The sequence below is a fragment of the Pteropus medius genome, unplaced genomic scaffold (assembly GCF_902729225.1).
Source record: "Pteropus medius unplaced genomic scaffold, Ma_sr-lr_union100, whole genome shotgun sequence".
NCBI lineage: Eukaryota > Metazoa > Chordata > Mammalia > Chiroptera > Pteropodidae > Pteropus > Pteropus medius.
Window position 1 is genome coordinate 25,577,124 of NW_024349802.1, and position 18,979 is coordinate 25,596,102.

General features: G+C 39.2%; 1 protein-coding gene across 3 annotated transcripts in view; it reads right to left on the reverse strand.

The window, feature by feature from the left end:
• Window positions 1-18,979, reverse strand: part of RARB (retinoic acid receptor beta) — a 357,943-nt gene that overhangs the window by 149,934 nt on the left and 189,030 nt on the right. Inside the window, exon 1 of one of the 3 annotated variants that reach the window (XM_039836737.1) lies at window positions 8,797-9,512. The exons of 1 other annotated variant lie outside the window; for it this stretch is intronic. In XM_039836737.1, the coding sequence (XP_039692671.1) occupies window positions 8,797-8,953 (157 nt within the window). In that variant the 5' untranslated portion in view covers window positions 8,954-9,512. Of the gene's footprint in view, window positions 1-8,796; window positions 9,513-18,979 lie in introns of those variants that run through there. One more of the 3 variants, XM_039836738.1, reaches the window with a different exon arrangement.

An 18,979-nucleotide genomic window follows, 5' to 3' on the forward strand; every position in this document is an offset into this window, starting at 1 on the left:
ACAATTATAAGGAAATAAGTGATCCTTAAAAACTTAATCTAATCAGACCCAACCCCAGAAGAACGCTCTTGAACAAACACTCCAGAAACATCTATATGAGAGTCTTCAAGAAGCACATTTGGAAGGCATGCACTTACTCCACTGCTCAAGATGAGTTTAAAACTCTGCTTTGTAAACTTCATTTAGAAATAACATCTGAGGCCTACACACAGAAAAACTTCAAGCCTGCTCCTAATGACAAAACTGTGGAACCCATTTGATCCCTCACCTTATCCACCAGCTGTGGTTCTCAGTGGTTTTTATTTTTATTTTTTCCAAAATAAAACTCAGGTTCAAAGTCCTGAGGAGATTCTTATGTTTCTTTTATAAGGGGGCTATATCACAAGGACTTGTATACATAAGTTTCCTCCATGCACTGTGAATCCAGAAAAAGAAGAGACAGCATTAGATTCATCTTGTTGTCCCTCACAGAACATTTCAGGGAGCCTGGAACATGGCAGACAACCAAGAGCCCTTTGTTGACGAGAACACTGCAAGATCTAATCCATCAGGGAGTAATAAAAATGTACTGTGCCCTTGACAGCATCCTTGGGCAAAGTGTATTGTGACAACTTCGAAGGTGACAATGCTCACTTGTAAAAGTCAATCCATTTGTACTAAATCTAGGGGTTTAGTAAATAGATGCCACTGAATCAGGACCATCGTGCTATCCAAACTGTGACAAATGGGAAGGACTGTCACCTAAGTTATGAGCCACAGACAGAGGAACCATTTCACTGGGGAAAAGAGATACCAACTAAAAAAAGACTGTTTACTATTAGCCAAGGCACATAAGCCACAGGTGTCATCCTGAAATCAGAGCAGAAAGACTACTCAGTGACGTCTGTTATATTTTCAGGGTGAGACTAGAATCCTCGTTTACATTATCTCTACTCTTTCTACAAATCCTGCAAGGTAGACATTATTATTCCCATTTCATAGCTGTAGAAATAGATCCTGTGTCAAGTCAGGCCATTTCATTATCTCAGACCATCAGGCAGTAACAGGGATACAGGTGGAGAGAGGCATGGGAGGGCAATGTATGTGAGTGGGAGTGTGAAGAAGCAGCAGTAAAACTCTCAGAGAGTGACAACTTTTCACAGCCTCTGGGCTTAGGGCAAGGAAATCATTACACCTTCTCCAAAGAGCTCTCGGTGAACAGGTGATAGGATAACTTCTGTAAGAGTATTTGCAGCTTCTGCCCGCTAGAAGCCCATATGGGCTCTTCAGGAAACTCTTGCCCAATTAGCAGAGAGATGCCCTGTTCAACAGCTCCTTCCAACATTCTCTGCAGAGCGAGACCTATTCATCCTATCTCCAGTTCCTATTGTTTCCTCTGATAAGCAGGGCCCCAGTGAACAATTAAAGCTTTCAATAAATAATCTCTAAGCACATTCATTTGATTGAGTGTTATTTGATACAGCAGTTAGTTTCAATGGGGCAGTTAATATTGATCACATAAAGTACTCCAGACAAACATGAAACAGTTCCAGAACTCCATGGATTATTACCCTTTATCTGCCAGTCATCTGGGTTACTTGTAATGGTCATGGAATTTAAAATCAATAATAACAATTAGTGTTCTGTACACCAAAACGGATGAATCATGTGAAATGAGTTTTCATATAAAATCAAAGGTAAAGGGGGCCTATAACATGGAGAAAAGCTCTCTGAATTTCCAGGACACATTTGGCAAGGTACTTTCAGGCAAGTCTTCTGAATGGGCAGCAAGAGAAAAAGAAAGGTATTTAGAAGATGTGGCCATAAAAATGCATGTGAAACCCTTGACAGTCTTAATCCAAAAAGATGAAGCGTAAAAGATAAAAGTGATCAAAATGAGAGCTAACAAACGTAGTAAAATTAATGGGACTGGTGATTTACTTCCTCTGAGATGCGTTTCTAGCTACCTTTTTCAGCTTCCGATTCATAGGCATTAATCGTGATTTTTTTTTTTTGGTAATAAAATGGTAACAATAGTATTTTAGCTTTGCAGCCCCACTACTGTAATGCCTGGATAATTAAAATGCAAAGCAACAGAGAAATGTTTCATCATTAAGCTGTAACCAGCACACTATGTGAAATCATCCATTCCAAAGACTTGTTTTTCATCAATTATTTGTTATTTATCTGATGTAAATATAAGGAGGACTAATTAAAATGTATGCCTTTTTATACGGTTTCTTGTCATTAAGGCCAATGAAAGCATTTTGAGGACCATAATGAAATAATTATGTTTGCCTTTAAGAATTCTCTTCAATAACACATGGCAGTACTGAGCTAAATTAAAACATCAGGAACTAAATTTCGCTTGTCTCCATTTCCATTTTAGTTAATTATACCCCCAAGCTTTCCAATAGACCAGACCCTAAAAAATCTTTTGAAGCTGAAATGGCCTTCAGATCATCAGCCTTTTTATAATTATGGACTTTGATGACAAGACAAGGGTACTGTAGCCCTGAAAGCATTAATGTTTTTGAGAACAGGGATTTATTATATGAGGTCTTCATTTGCTCTGCAAATTAGAGGAGAACTGTGATAAATGTGATCCAAATATTCCCAGTTAATTGACGCACCTGGTCTTATCTGCATCATTCCTATCACAGTATTTTGAATTCAGCTATGGGTTTTTTGGGTTTCTTTTCTGATTTAGTAAAATGTTAACTGTGGTGATCAATAACAACAACAAAAACAGACATTTCCCTAAATCTGAGTCAAATTAAGAGAATGACTTCGTCTTCAATACTAAAACTTATTTAAAAAAAAAAGAGCAATGTTTAAGAGACTAAGGAGGCCCTATGAACTTGAAAAAATAAAACAGGACACTTTCATTTGAATTTCTCCTCCAAACCTCAAATTGGAAATGCTTGCGAAAGGGGGAAAAAAATCCGAGTTTAAGAGAAAAGGAAGACAGAAAGAAGGAAAGAAAAACTGCTCAGTGGTTTTAGGGCTCGTGGCAAATGAAATGGTTTTAACAAAGCTGTCATATGATGCAGATGGGGCTGGGACATGGCATTTAGAAAAGTAAAGAGGAGTCCCAGGGATTAACTCTGACAATGTGAATTCCCACCCATTTTGTCCTATATAGAGAGTTGGCATGGTTCATGGGTGATAATATTTGGTGACTGCTGGATAGACTGTCTTATGAAACATCTGAGGGAAACTGTTAATGGCCAAGAAACAAATACTATAAAATTGCCATTATAATCTCAATCCATTTTTATTAAAATCACTCCCTTCCCCACCAAGTTATTCTTTGTTCTGTTTAGAGAAATCGCCTTTTGGGAACAAGGGACATTGTCACCCACAATCGCGCCTGTTAAAATGAGCTTTCTTCTCCTCATCGGAGCTGGTTCACTTCGGCAGCTGCTGTGGGAGGCCTGGAGACCCCTGGAATCCCTGTGCCCTGACCAGAGGAGGTGCTCGGCCAGGCCAAGTCGCCTCCCTGACGTCAGTTCCTGTTATCCTCCCCTTATCGTGCAGGGGACCAAGAGTCTTATCTTACTGAACGGCCTCCCTTTCAGCTCTCGACCCTGTAAGGCCAGAGAAAAATCAAGTCAGCAGTTCCACTGCCTGTTTGAATTCCCATCTCAGAAGTTCTGAAAGCTTAAGATAATTCCTGCAGACTCACCCTCTACTGTTTCCTAGGTAGAGAGAACTTTTGCAACTTTTTTTTTTTAATTCACGTAAAGGGGTTGAAGGGAGAGGGATGGGACTGGAATCGTGCTTCTTAACAATGAAGTAAGGAAGCAGGGAAGGAAGAGGAGAATTCAGGACAACATATTGACTGACGAGGTTGTGTTATTAGATCTTACAGATGGGGCAGGTTATCTCATCTCCTATTTAACAAGAGGTACTTAGGCCAAGCCACTTACAGACAGAATACTGATAAATCTGAAACCTGAGTTAACTCTGTTCTCCTCTCTCCATCACCCCCAAGCCCAACTTTTTAAGAAGGAGCTAGTGAAAAATTGATACAGATTTAAGCACAGTAATTCAATTTAATAATTCTACCCCTCCTCTACTCCCAACGTGTGCGCGCGCGCGCACACACACACACATACACACACACACACACACACACACACGGTGCTGGAGTCAGAAACCCGGTCATAATATTAAATTCCATTTTGCAAGGGATGTCTTCTATTTACAGATGTATAATTTGCAACAAAAGGAATTCATATTCGGAAGAATGAGAAGCACAAGGCAATCTTCAGTAACAATGGAAAAATTAAGCCGTGAGCACTCTAGTTATACTGACCGTATAATACAAACAGAGACTTTCTGTGCCGCTCGTGGGTTCAGGGGGCAGCCTAGGAGATGCAGTATTATTGAAATATCTGGCCTCTTTCAATGATTTATGTGAGAATTGTGGCAGTATATTTGAAAGTGGGTTATTCTAGAAAATCAGAGATGTGCGATTGCCACAACTACCCTATAATTTGAAAGGCAAGATTCCACATTAATATCTTTTGGAAAGGTTTCTAGCCAAGATTTTTCTGATTAACCTTCATCAAAAACTCCCATTTCCGAAATAATCTATTTAATTGATAGTTAACTGAATTTATATTAGAACATTTAAAGTATAAAAATGTCATTTAAGGATAAATTTATTGGCACTTACACGTAACTCAAACTCAATAGGAGATTCTTTTTAAGATGTTCTAAAATGAACACTGAATTTATTGTTTAATATGTCCTGTGCAACTTGAAAGAGTTTCATATTTTGCATCTTGGTTTTACATCTCCATCTGCCTCCCAGAATTAATTTCTAACTAAAAGTTCCCAGCCTTTAAAAAAAAAAAATTGATTTTAAAGATTATAAATTCCTTGAGAGCAGAATTTATAATCTCGACCATTTATCATGTATTTCCCTTCTGAAATAGTTTATTGATGCTTGTGGAATATATAAAGGAGAAAACAGTAAGGTTTTCTTTCCTTTTCAGCCAACTCAGGGGCTTAACATTTTGAAGGTAAATTATAAACATCTGATATCCAGAAGAACTTGCTTTTACTTTTATGCTGTAAAGAAAAGTTCATGACAGTACTGACTGGTTATATATGGTTCAAGCCAGGCTTCCAGAAATGAGAAGAAAACTGATTCAGTTTAGCTAACCTATCAGAAATCACCATTCTAGTCATTTATCTACTAAGAAAAAAAGGCCTGTTCCAGTGCCATGGCTGTGCATTTGGGCTGGAGAATCAAATTCTAAATAGAGTTTACAAATCGATTCCATAGCCGAATTTTAAGCGGACAGATGTCTACCTCTCCTACTGTTTTATTTTTGGAATCCACCCTTTTCTGGCAATAAAATTTAAACTAGTGCATTTTTTTCTTCTAAGTTGCACATCAATACACCCCTACCCAAAGTACCAAGTTATCTGAATACTGACAATATTTATTTTAGTATATCTTTTTTTTTGGAAAACTTTGTGAATCTTCCACTTGTTTTTAATCAACCCTGTCCTGCACTCTCTGAGATTTAAGCAAAAGTCCCTTTTCTTTTCTTTCTGATGGTATTAGTTACCACCGTCATGTGGCCGAGAAGCAGAAAATTATGTCCTACTTTAGAAAAACAATTGAGCCTTTTCAACGAAATATTTATTCAAAACCCCATTCAATTCATACGGTGGCTGTCAGTCTTTATTTAGTCTCTCTTTCAGAGGGTATCTTTGATTTTGCCACTTTGACCCCAATTTATATCTCACTAGGAGAGGATTTAGATACTGTTTAATGCTTAAAATTCAGGTCCCAGGGCTCTGAGAAGGGGACTTTTTTCATTCCTTAATCGCACATCGCTACATTAAAAAAAAAAAAAAACACATTATTTTTCCTCATTAATCAGCAAAACACTATTTCAAAAAGAAAAAATATATATTTTTTATTCCTTTGATGTGTTGAGTAGGGAGAAGACAGGGAAAGGGGCCAAGAAGTTGTCACACTCATGATTTCACTGAAAGCAACTATATTTAGACCACAAATATTAGGATTTATCCTATGCCCACTGGGCAATTAATGCTGAAAACATCTGGAGCAGCCTAAAACCAAGATAATCCAGGAGGCATCTGAACAGAAACTTAGTGACTCCATACCTTCCAAGGGCAGTCTTAAATCATATTATTTATACCACATTCCCTTAGTAGCCCACTAATCCTAACTTTGCATTTTTATAACCAGCAATTCACAGGCCTTACTCCAATCGGCAGCTGGTTGACATACCATTTTTGTCTTTAAAATTAAAAAAGAAAATGAAAAGAATATTTTAACACCTTTCAAAGAAAGCTTCTGGCATGTTTTACATCCAAAGGGTTTTCTCTAATGACTATATACACAAACGCGCATGCATATGTACACACACACACACACACACACACACACACACACCATCAAAAATCAGTAGGATCTCAAAACAGAAAATAGTTTTGGTTGGAATTTAGTACTATTTTTTTTCCTTCTTGCCCACTGTTTCCTCTGCGTTAAGAGCACAAACAGATCTGCTTCTCGTCAAAACAGTCATTAAGCAAAATGGAAAAGGTTGTGGCTTTTATGTTTTTATACAAATGTAGCCCTAATGTGCTTTTATTTCAAAAGCCTTAACTAGCTGGGTCACCCTGAGCCAAACACTGTGTGGCAGACATTTGTTAAAATTTTTATTTATGCTTAAAAATTTAATCGCTTGAACACCTAAACTGAGCGGTCTTAAAGTGGTTTTTGGAGAAGACAGCTCTGAAGGGGCATAAGCAATATTTACATTTTACTCATTTAACCTAAAGTTGGGGCGTGGGATTCAAACCCTTGTGAAATTGACCACAATAATTACTAATTGCCGTGCTTACAAAAATAAGACACTGGAATTTCTTAAATCCCTTTGTCAAATGCCTTTATTTACTTTTTCTAATGCAAGTTTCTTTGATTAGCTGAACTTTGCTGTTATCAACACTTCTTGCTTATCCGCTCGCCCTAGGCGAATGACACATTTACCACTCGCTCTTCCTAGATAAGGCAAATCCCTTGTTTAACCTGTTCAAGAACAAACAAAGCTTTCCCCCCTACTCCTACAACTTAATGGGCATGTTTGGAGGGTTAATTACAAAAGGGAGAATGTCTACTTGTAAAAGCTCTATTAGGTCTAATAGCTTTATGCCCGGGTCTTGAGCCTTTTTTCCCCCTTTGTTAAAAAATATGTTTCATTAGAACTTTCTCCTACAAGAAAAAGTTTGAGAGCCCCATTTCCCTGAGATTCTAAGTTAAATTGTTCATACTGTTTTAATTGCTAGAGAAGACAGATCTAAAAGATTTGTTAGAGGATTGCAAAATTATTTTGTAACGCTCATTTTCTTTGAGTCCACAAAGAAAACAAGCAGCAGGAAAGAAAAGGCATTTGGGAAGCAGCTGAAGATTAAGACGCTTTCTGAAAACGATACTTTTTACCCTGGTTATGGCTCTACAAAATATTAAGTCAGACAGCCAGACTATTGGCATTAAATGGTTATTGATTTTTTCAGCTACAAACCTGTTGATTTCCTGGCCCAAGAAGCAAGTCTTTACCCTTAAGAAAAAGTTTCAGAGAGGGCAATTTAAATCTTGTTATTGTCCCCTCTCTCTCCTTTTTCTTCTCTCTCTTTAGATAGGCCACCGTGTTATTAGGAAAACTCAATTTCTTCCAGTTAAACTTTGACCTCTTTGAAAACAAAGATTTAAAATGTCATTTTCAGGCTAATGCTTCAATGAATTGTCAAATAAAGTACTAAAAACATTTTGATAGATAGCTGAGCCATTTATCTAAATCACTGTCAGGGCTGCATGCATCCGGCAGGCTCCCACTACAGCCACCGAAGATGAGATTTTCTGGGACTTCTGGTCATTTCTCAAGCCTGCAGCCAGGCTACTGTTGACCAGATGCATGCCTCGGCACCGTGTCAGCATCAGATAACCAAGTAGTCAATATTTTAAAAAAAAACAAAAATCAAAAAACTGGGCTACCCCACTTACATTTCCTTTCCTACAACCCATGTCCAGGTCTCCAACAGAATTGCAAGATATGGAAATAATGGATGGCTCAGCCCAAGGGGTGTTCATTGCCAGTAGTTTTCTAGCAAAACAGCAACTTCTTAGAGCAACAAAGTGACTCGGAAAGGTGGCAGCAGGGTCAATGCTAAGAAATATTGCTTTTCCTTAGCTAGGAAAACATTGGAGGCAGCAGCTTTAACTGGTGGTTTATGAACTTCAGGAGCAGCAGCTACCTTAATCAGGCTAAATTCCTTGCAAGGAAGATATCATATTTTAATTACTTTCGACTGTTGAAACACATAAGGCTGGGGATATATACAACTAGTAGCTAATCCAAAGAACAGCAAAGTTAAATTCCCCTCTGCATACATCTTAGAAAAAACTGCACAATGTGTCAAATTGCCTTACTTGAAGAATGTTTCAAAGTCCTGTGGTCACCCTCTACTTTTTTTCCCCCTCCATGCATATTTTCAAAACTGTTTTCAAGACACTGTAAGTAAGGCTGGTAAGGAGAGGAGCGCGGGTCGGGAGGGGATGTTTGGGAAGAAAACATCTAACAGGAAATTTCAGCAGAGGGGATCAATATGCACACGCCAGCATATCACACCCTTTCAGCATTAAATCATTAAATCCTTTGTCTTGCTACCAGTGCAGTTTGTTTCCAAGGTCTTCATTGCATGCAAGAAAGACAATTAATTTTTTTTTTCCTTGGTAGAAAAAGGGGGAAAAAAAAATAATAAACCTACATTGAGCAGTATGCCGATGCTGCCATTCGGTTTGGGTCAATCCACTGAAGCATGCTTTGAGAGCTTTCTCCTGGAGCATGCAGGAAGACGGACTCGCAGTGTAGAAATCCAGGATTTGCCCAGGACTCACTGACAGAACATCCATACAGTCAAACATGATCTCCCCTGCACCGAATGTCTGCAAAAGTGCTTATCCTCTAGGTGTGGAGGCAAATGGCATAGAAAAGTCCACCCAACTCCATCAAACTCTGCCCCTTTTTTGGCACGTAGGCTGTTGGTCTTTTTCCCAGCCTCGAATCATGAATTATGACAGACAAGCCAGCTAAAAGCCTGTAATTGATCCAAATGATCATTTACCATTTTCCAGGCTCGCTCGGCCAATCCAGCCGGGGCGGGGGTTCCCAGAAAGATCCCAAGTTCTCCTTCCAAGCAAATGCCTGCAAAAAGCCTTCCGAATGCGGTGCAGGTCCTATCCCGACGGTGCCCAGACAAGCCCTGCCCGGCTCGCTCGCGTCCTCGGCATCCCAGTCCTCAAAGAGCTCGCATGGGGGAATTCTGGTCCCCCCTTTGGCAAAGAATAGACCCTCCTGCCTCTGAACAGCTCACTTCCTACTACTTCTGTCACACAGAATGAAAGATTGAATTGCCTAATATATGCGAGTGAACTTTCGGTGAACCCTTCCCGGGCTGCTAACCTTCAAATGACCCAACGAGTCTGACATCACCAACTCCCAGGATTCTCACAGCGCTTAGAAACTCCCAGCAGCCCTGCAAACGCAGACAGCCAGAGAGACAGGCAGCGAGCAGGCACGCAAGCCGGCTCTTTCTTTCCCATTTCTCACCTTTAAAACAATGCAAGAGGTGCTTTTAAAACGAGCAGGGGAGGAGCCAGGACACCGCTCCTGGCTCACGCCGAGCGCTAACTTCGCTCCCTTTACGCCTTTTTATTTGCAGCGGCTTTGCTTGCAAGCGCGTGTTCCCCCTTGCCCGCTCGCCTCCCGCCCACCCCCTCGCCCCCAGCCCACCCTTTAAATTCCTCTGTGCGCCTCTCTGTCTGTTAAATTCCTTGTAACTTATGTATTTTTCCACTCCCGAAAAAGCACAGGCAAGCCCTAAACTGTAGAACAGAGAACAGCTACCCCTCGGGGAAGCCTTGGGATGAGAAACTTTCCACTTCATAGTCTTTTTTTTTTTTTTTTTCCGTATCCCTCCCTCTTGCAAGCCCTGGCCAAGGGCATTGCATTTGCTCTGGAGTAAAAACCCAGCTTTCTGGATCCAGTTACTTTTTAAAATCTCTCTCTCAAGTCTATAGGCAGCATAGGGAATAGTCAAGAATTGGTTATCACTGCCCCAAACACACAATCACAGATATACAGGATTTCAGGTTCTGAACGGAAAAATACATAATATAGTGTTCAAGAACAGGGATGTGGGAATCAAACTGAATTAGAGTCCCAATTCTAGTTCTACCACCTACCAGCTGTGTGATCTGGGAACACATTAAATCTCTCAGGCCTCAGTTTTCTCATCTGTAAAATGGTGATATACTCTTGCCCACCTTAGTGGGCTGCTGTGAGGACAAAAAGAAATAGTGCTTGTATGGTACTCAGTACATACCCTGGAAAAAATACTAGTTGTGATTCATCCTCTTATTTTTCAACTGGGAAAACGGAAGCCCAGGGAGACTGACACCTGCCTGAGGTCATACAGCTCAGACTGTATGACCCAGCTCCCCGGAATTCTAGTTCAGTGTGGAAATTACTTTGCTGTTCCCATAGCTTTGCACCCTGACAGCATGTTGATGGCCTCTCTCATCACACACTAACCACAATCAAATTACAAACATGTTTTGAAAACTGGTTAGTGTGAAAGTTTTATATTTTCAAGGGCCAGTTTTTACCAATATCGGTCCCTGCCCAATCTGGCTACTTATTAGAATAGTTTTAAGAGAAAAGGATTATTTTTATACCTCCTACAGTGACCTAACATAGAGGCAGAAGAAGCTTTTTTGGCCAGTCTTAAAGCACTGAGAAGCACAGGTGCAGTATTTACAAATAAACCCCGGCAGACGGAGAACCTAAAACGGAAGCGCCAATCCACCCCGCAGCCATTTTGCACAATTTGCTTAAAGGGGGGAATTCTGGTCGAAGTTAGCGCTCAGCGTGAGCCAGGAACGGTGTCCTGGCTCCTTGTACCATTTGATGCAATGGTACATCAAAGAAGGGAAACTCTGGGGAGGAATTAAAAATGCCCCACCTCCTCCACTGCCTCTCCAATATTTACTTATAATTCTCCCATGAAACAAGCTGGGCAAGTAAGTGGGCATGAGGGCTAGCCTCTTCGCCCCTTGCAGTGAAGAGTGCTGCTCTGGTCTCCTTTCTGTGGATAGTGCTGGAATGTGCATTGGCATCCAGGCTTTTAAAAAGTCTGTTGAGGGGGGCCCGCCACCCCATGCTGAAACGCTGCTCTGTCTAGTGGAGTTGCTAAGTGGCACTCATGGTGTAACGTGAAAAGTATGCATCACACACACTTACCAAGTCAAAAATCCTTTTATGAAAGTACGTTAAAACAATTTTCAGCCCAGCAAGCTCAGTTCTTGCTATTGAAAAGACCAGGGTGATAAAGGGGTGAGATTTTGCTGAATCTATGTGTTTGTTATTTTCTCTTCCTTGCTCTTCTTTTATATGACCCTCATTTTGTAACAGAGCTGTATTATAAGAAACCCTTTCATGACAAAGAAAACACACATCTTAAACCAGGAGCACAGGGGAATTTACAAAACTTTTAACACACTGTTGTTAAGATAGTTGTAAAGATACACAAAACATCACGTTATGTGGCAATTTCTACGTGGTCCATGAGACCTGGCTCCAAATGTTTAAGATCTTTGGAGTTCCTTGGAAACTGGGCTCCCTTTATACTCGATACTTGAAGGGGATGAACAGTTATTCAGGGAGAGGGGAGGAAGCAGCTGTAGTTAAAGTATGGCAGGAGGAACTAAAAGATGAGAAACATGGCAGCACTGCCAGGTGTGTGTGTGTACAGGTATCTCTACCAGGAGAGGCCGTAGCACTTCCTTGCTCATTATCCTTCCAAAGAGTAGGATGCACTGGTTACAGGGAAGTGAAAATGAGGATGGTGTCCCCAAAATTCTTTTCACTCTCATTGCCTAAGCTAGGGAGTCAGCCTCATCTGGAAAGGAAGACAACTGCTCCCAAATTTCTTCCCTCGATACTATGTCATGGCACAAAAACAATAACCTAGTAAGCGTGTTTCATAGGGGTTGGGAGATTTGGTGTTTTCTTTCTTCGCATAAGAAAAATTTTAATTTATAATCTTCTTAGGGTTCTCTTAACCGTAGAGAAATAAATTTGGGCCTTCACATGAACTATCAGTATTTAAATCCTTGTGAACAGAATATTATGGGTTCTTATACTGTAACAGTTTTCACCAATTCATCATTTCTCATCATGAGTTAATTATGCTGTTAGCAATTATTAGAACTATTATTTAATCCAAGTATTAATTTATAAAGCAGCCCCACAATTCAGCCACATGTTTCTTATCATTTCATCAGTAAATTTAATTCTTATACTTCTTAAAAACTTGATGCTTACTCCAAATTTTTCAGCTTAAGTAAAATTAAGGAAAGACATACAAATAAGCCACAAATCTTTAAATACATATTCATGTACTATATAAGATTAATGAATAGGTAGAAGGTGAAAAATGACCTAGTTAATTTCTCGATAATGAGGTTTAAATTATTGACACCTATTTAAACATTAATCAAACAGTTGGGACAAACCGTTCCTAAATATCCTCTTGGTACAAACATAAAATACAATTTCAATATGTATCACCTCTTCTACAGTAAGTCCTCAATGTTGTCAGTAGGGTCTGTGACTTCAAGCGAAACAATGTAAAAAAAAAAACAAACCAATTCTACCAAAGGCTATTTTTTTAAAAAAAAATAATTAAGTTCCTAAGGCATCTCATCAACATTGTAATCAAATGACATTGAATGAAATGACATGATTCAAGGACCCGCTGTCTTTCCTTTGTGTTTGATCCATGATAAAAGAAACTCTACTAAAAGTATTTCCAACCACAAACAAACAAAAAAGCAAAAGTTTGAGACCAAAAGCCATTTTGTTTCACAGTAACTGTGTATTTGTCAGTGTGACACAGCACATTTGAAACCCATAATCATAAAACAAAAAATTTATAGCCAGGGTTCGGGGTCTACATCTGTTTCTCTGGTTTTCATACAGCAATTACCCACTGGACAATCCAGAAAGAAACACCATGAATCATGCTTTGCAAACATGTTTGAACTGGAGAGTTTTGTGAAGAAAGAGCAGACATCTCTGTGCGACAGTATTGCAGCCGGTCGTGTTCAAAATTGGTCAAATGCTTTGTGTGATGTCTAAATAAAATGATTCTTGTAGGCGCAGACACATCCACCCCAGGCACAAGTCATGCAAAGTGCAGACGCACATGGGAGTGGGGAGTGGAAAGAGGTGGATACTGATTGTTTTTAAAAAGGCACACCTGTCTCTTTCATGTTTATTTTTAAATATTTATTTTATTTCTTATTGTCAATCTCATATAAACCCTTTTTGCAACAATTTGCCTGAAAAAACAAATTGTTAGCACTGAGTGATGTGTGTGTTTCAGCAGAAAAGCCGAGGCAGAGATGTGTTGGCAGCACAAGGCTGAGGTTGAGGCTGTTCCCAGGGCTTCCACAAAAAGGCAGAGCTGCTTTTGTGTTGGTAGCTGGGAGAAGTTCTAACATTCATCAGCACATACAAACTGCTTCTGGCCCATCTGAGCACCTGCTAATGTACCAGGACTGTTGATGTCCACGGATCGTATACCAGAAAACACCAAAGCGCTTTCCAAACGTGAACATGGTTCTATGCATCAGTGCAGAGAGTGGGTCCTCTTAGAACCCCAAGAAACATTTGTTTTCCCTTAAATACTTCTCTCCACCTTGAGTGTTGGCTACTGTGTCCTTACTTCATCTGGCTCCTTTCTCTCTAGCTTCCTGCTTTTTCCAGTTTCCTCGAGTAAGTCTTCCCACCTGGTTACTTGAAAACATCATTCCCTTAGGACAAGTCACACTTCCGTCTTTCCATACTTTTAAGTTGTTTTCTTTAGCTCTCCTCTGCTTTTTGCTGTGCATGACTCATAAAACCCAACAGTTTCTGTTGGTCTCAACTCGAAACTTAAATACTTTTCCTCCTGAATGCCTCAGTACTGAGCAGTGAGCTCCCAACCATATTTCAGCTGACTGCCACTGCTGGTAGCATCATATCAATTGTCAGTTTGCGGGAGACCTGTTTTTGGCTATTCTTTCTTGTTTACATTTCCCTTTTTAAATTTAGATTTAAAAAGTAATACGTGTTCATAAAAACTCAGTCTAGAGTATATGAAGTGAAAAGTAAATATGTGTATATATATATATCTATGTAGTCACTTATCAAATTGAGTACATGTGCTAGTCATTGTGATAGGTGCTGGGTATTTATCTGTTTCTTTTTAGGGCGTTGTATATTGCTTTCACACAAATATAATCAAATAATACATATTGTTCTGCAACATTTTTTATTTAGCAATATTTCCTGAACATCCCTTCATAAGAAACAGAACTTTTTCATTTAGGAAATGAGTACATATACATCTATTTTTTTTTAAAAAAAAAACTAATTAGTATCTCTTTACATCGATATACCATAATTCATTTAACCAGTCCCCAGCTACTGGACACTTAGGTTGTTTCCAGTTTTTCAGTGTAATAAGAAGCCCTGTGGATATGTGTACCCAAACATCTGCTGGATAAAATTCTAGTAGCAGTATGGCCAGGTCAAAGATGATGTGCATTTTTAAATTTGACGGCCATACAAAATTGTACTCCAAGATGGCTGTGCTAATATATATTCCCTTTTTGTTCTAAAACAGGAGTCAGTCAATTTTATCTGTATAGGGCCACAGGACATATTTTAGGCTTTATAGATTACACAATTTCTGCTATAACTGCTCAGTTCTACTGCTGTAGTAAAAGGGAGCTGTAGACCATATATAAATTAATGGGCATGAGTGTGTTTAAGAAAACTTTATAGAAACTAGCAGTGGACTGGGGTTGATTCATGGGTTGTAGTTGGTCCACCTTTGTTCTAAATCAACATTTAACAATTACACCAAATTCTACATTGCCTTGTCTCTGTTCCTATAAAACCTACCTGTATACATTTGGGTTTTGTTAACACTTTAATTTTCCTTCTCCTTTAAAAGCTTCACTCAGTTTCAACTTGTTCACCATATGAATAATATGGCTCTTTTATTATATTACTTCATCTAGAATCATGTCTCCTTCTGTCTTGGCTCATAATTTTCCACTTTCCTACTTCACTCTCTTTACTCCCTTCTATATAAAGAGGTGTGAGATTGCAATTCTGCCTTCAAATGAGCCCAGATGCCCCTGTCCTTCCTAATATATGATGGCAGTATTTGGGAGATGGCAAATTTAGCGACTCCTGAGAATAAATGCCCATGGCACCACCGTGCTACCACATGCCCAAGATGTCCCTGTATTATTCTTCCTGAATGGTTTTTAATGTTTCATCTCAATACATCTTCCAATGAGCTAAGATTAGATGTGCCACCCAGTTGACAGAGAGCTTAGAACAGCAAGACTCTTTTCAAGGATGGAAAGAAGCACAAAGGATTCTAAGAGTGCTTTGCAATTATTTCGTGTTAATATTATTAATAAAGGAGAATGTCTATAAGTGAGAAGACTAACCTAGTTTCTTGTTCAACACTTCAGTTTCTGAAGATCATACATATGAACAGAGGCTATTAGTTGGCTCTTAAACTACTGTTTAAATTAATTAAAATTCAGTACGATTAAAAGCTTAGTTCCTCAGTCACACTAACTGCATTTCAAGAGCTCAAAAGCCACATGTGGCCAGTGGCTATCATTTTACTAGGACAGCACAGCTATCGTCATAGAAGAAAGTTCCATTGGATCACGGTGCTCTGAAAGGTCAGCTTAGTGATCAGAGAAGCAGTATAATATGGTAGGTGGGACCATAGAGTCTGAACATCAACTAACTATGTTTGAACCCCAGCCTCCCCTCTTACTCCTATGACCCTCAGCAAGTAATTACACTTCTACATTCCTTAATTCCTTCATAAGTAAAATGGAAAAATTAATGGTACCTATGTTAAAGTGTTGTGGAAACATTAAATGAGGTAAAACAAGTTAAAAGTACTTAGAAATGCCTGAGATATAATAAGTGCTTTAAAAATGTTAGTGGAATGTCTGCAAGGAGAAAATAAAGTCAGAACACAGTTTAAATATCACTCAACTACTACTGCTACCAGATACAGAGAATCTTCTATTGGGGCAGTAATTTTCAACCAGAATACACATTTCAGGCTGTGGGGTCCAGGCACATGCAATTAGGACAAGTTCCCCAAGAGATTTTCTGCATATACCTGGTTATCCACCACTGCACCAAAGTGTGTATATATAAATATGTAGTATAAAGGAGGATGGTTTCTTTTACTTTACAAAGCAGACACTGAGTCGGAATGGCAATGAACTATTTGACAAGCCCCACCCTCCTCTTCCTGAATTGCTGCTTTCTGCAGAAGTGGCATTTAGCCTCAGGAACATAAGGCCAATTATGGCTAATAAAATGATAAAGATATTGTGCAAGAAGGAAGATTTGCAGGTTATTTATCTATTCTAAACTATCCCATCCCATCCCATCCCATCCCATCCTATCCTATCCTATCCTTCCATCACCCATCCATCCATTTGTCCCTCCATACCAACCATCTACTCATTCATCTGCCTGCTATCCACCCATCAACCCTCCCATCCATTTACCCATCTACCCATCTAGTTATCCACTCACTCACTTGTCCATGTCCCCAATCATTTATCCATCTACCCATTTATCTAGGCTCTGACCTATCATCAACCCAAGATCTAACTAACAATGGTGATAAAGAGCGATGACTTTTTGGCAGACAATATGAAGACTGGGCAGAGGGACAAAAGTAAAGCTTCTCAGATTACGCATGTGTTTTTCTCTAGATAATTTGAAAAGAACTTCCCGATGAGGTATGCTGGCAGAAATAAAGTCAAAGTCACTGGCCGCTGGAGATTTCACTTAAGCGGGTTGATAATCAGGTTGCTGGCGGGGACACCCCTCAGATCTAATGCTGTTGTTTAAGAGCACCCCAAGATTTTAAATGTGAATGAAGCTAAGTTCTATCAGCAACACAAAAATTTCTGACTCTGAGGGAAAGCTAAAGGTGCAAAAGGGATTTCCATCAGCTGCTATAAGCAAAGGGAATGTAAAAAGTTGCAAATACATCAGAGAGGCCATTGGAGAGAGAGTGGAGAGAGTGGAGTTTAAATTCATCCTAGTGTCTGACAGAGAAAAAGGCAAATAAAAAGCCCAATGTAATTAAGTGGAAATTGTAAGGGTAACAAAAAGCCAGATAGAAATTTCTGTGAAATATCTTCTGGGGAAACAATAAAACACACACAGACACACAGACACACACACACACACACACACACACACAAATATATATATATATTTTATACATACACACAAATATGAATGCAACATAAATTTTCTAGTTAAATTTATTGGGGTGACATTGCTTAATAAAATTATATAGTATCAAGTCTCCAATTCAATAACCTATCATCTGTATATTCACCACCCAGGTAAAATCTCCTTCCATCACCTTATATTTGACCCCTTTACTCTTTTTTTTCCCTCCCCTCTCTCCTTCTGGTAACCACTAACCTGTTGTTTGTGTCTTGAGTTTTTGTTTGTTTGTCTTGTTGTTTGTTGCGTTCAGATTTATATCTGACACTTATATGAAATTGTATGGTTCTCGACTTTTTCTGTCTGACTTATTTGGCTTAGTATGATAATCCCTAGATCCATCCATGTTGTTTCAAATGGCAGCATTTCATTCTTTCTTGTGCTTGAGTAATATTTTATTATGTATATGTACCACATCTTCTTTATCCAAATTAGCTATTGAAGGACACTTCGATTGTTTCCATGTCTTGGCCACCATGAATGTTGCAATGAACACATGGGTACATATATCTTTACAGATCAATTTTTAATTTGGGGGGTAGATACCCAGAAGAGGGATTGCTGGGTCATATGGTAATTCTATTCTTAAGTTTTTGAGAAATCTCCACACTGTCTTCTACAGTGGCTGCACCAATTTACACTCCTACCAGCAGGGTATGCAGGTTCCTTTTCCCCCACAACCTCTCCAGCACTTGTTATTACTTGTCTTGTTGATAATAGCCATTCTAATAAGTGTGAAGTGGTATCTCATTGTGGTTTTGATTTGCATTTCCCTAATGGCTAGTGAAGTTGAGCCTCTTTTCATATATCTGTTAGCCGTTTGACAACATAAATATTTTTGATGAAAAAATTCATATTCTCTCTCCTTTCAAACTGCAGAATATAAAGCCACCTTTTCAACATCTACCTCAACCAAGAGCTTTGAGAGCTTCTGTTTGAGAGGATGCCATGGTGACTTCCAAAATTAGTTTTTGACATTTTGTCATTGTTTGCTTTTTTGTTTTGAGTTAGAGGTACTACAAAAGAGATTAGCAAAGATTTTTCAGGAGGCAATAGTTCCAAAATTTAAAGTAACATATGAGGCTGGAAGGGCAAGAAAGTAAAATAATAGACAGAACTATGAACTATCTTCCTTCTCCGTTTAAGCAAAATGCAATGATAAAATGTAATATGTCTGCAATTATTCCCAAAGCATTGGAGTCCAGGGCTTCTCACCCAGGGCTACTTTCTAGGGTTGGGGAAAGTAACCTGCATTTTAATCAAGGTCCTCAGGTACTTACTCTACGCACTAAAGTGTCAAACTCTCTGCTCCGGTGGGACATTTTCATTCCACTTGGTGAATGACAAGACACAAGATTTTAGGTGTTTATGAAAGATGAATTGGCTAGGAGTGGAAATGGCAGAGCTCCGAGCCTGGAGTGCAGCCTCGGCTCTGGGCTTAGTAGCATTAGGTGATCTCGCAGTCTTCTGAGTTTTATTTAGTATTCTCGTCAAAGAAGATAATGTCTAGTTCGAATGATAATGTCTACTTCAAAGGAAGATAA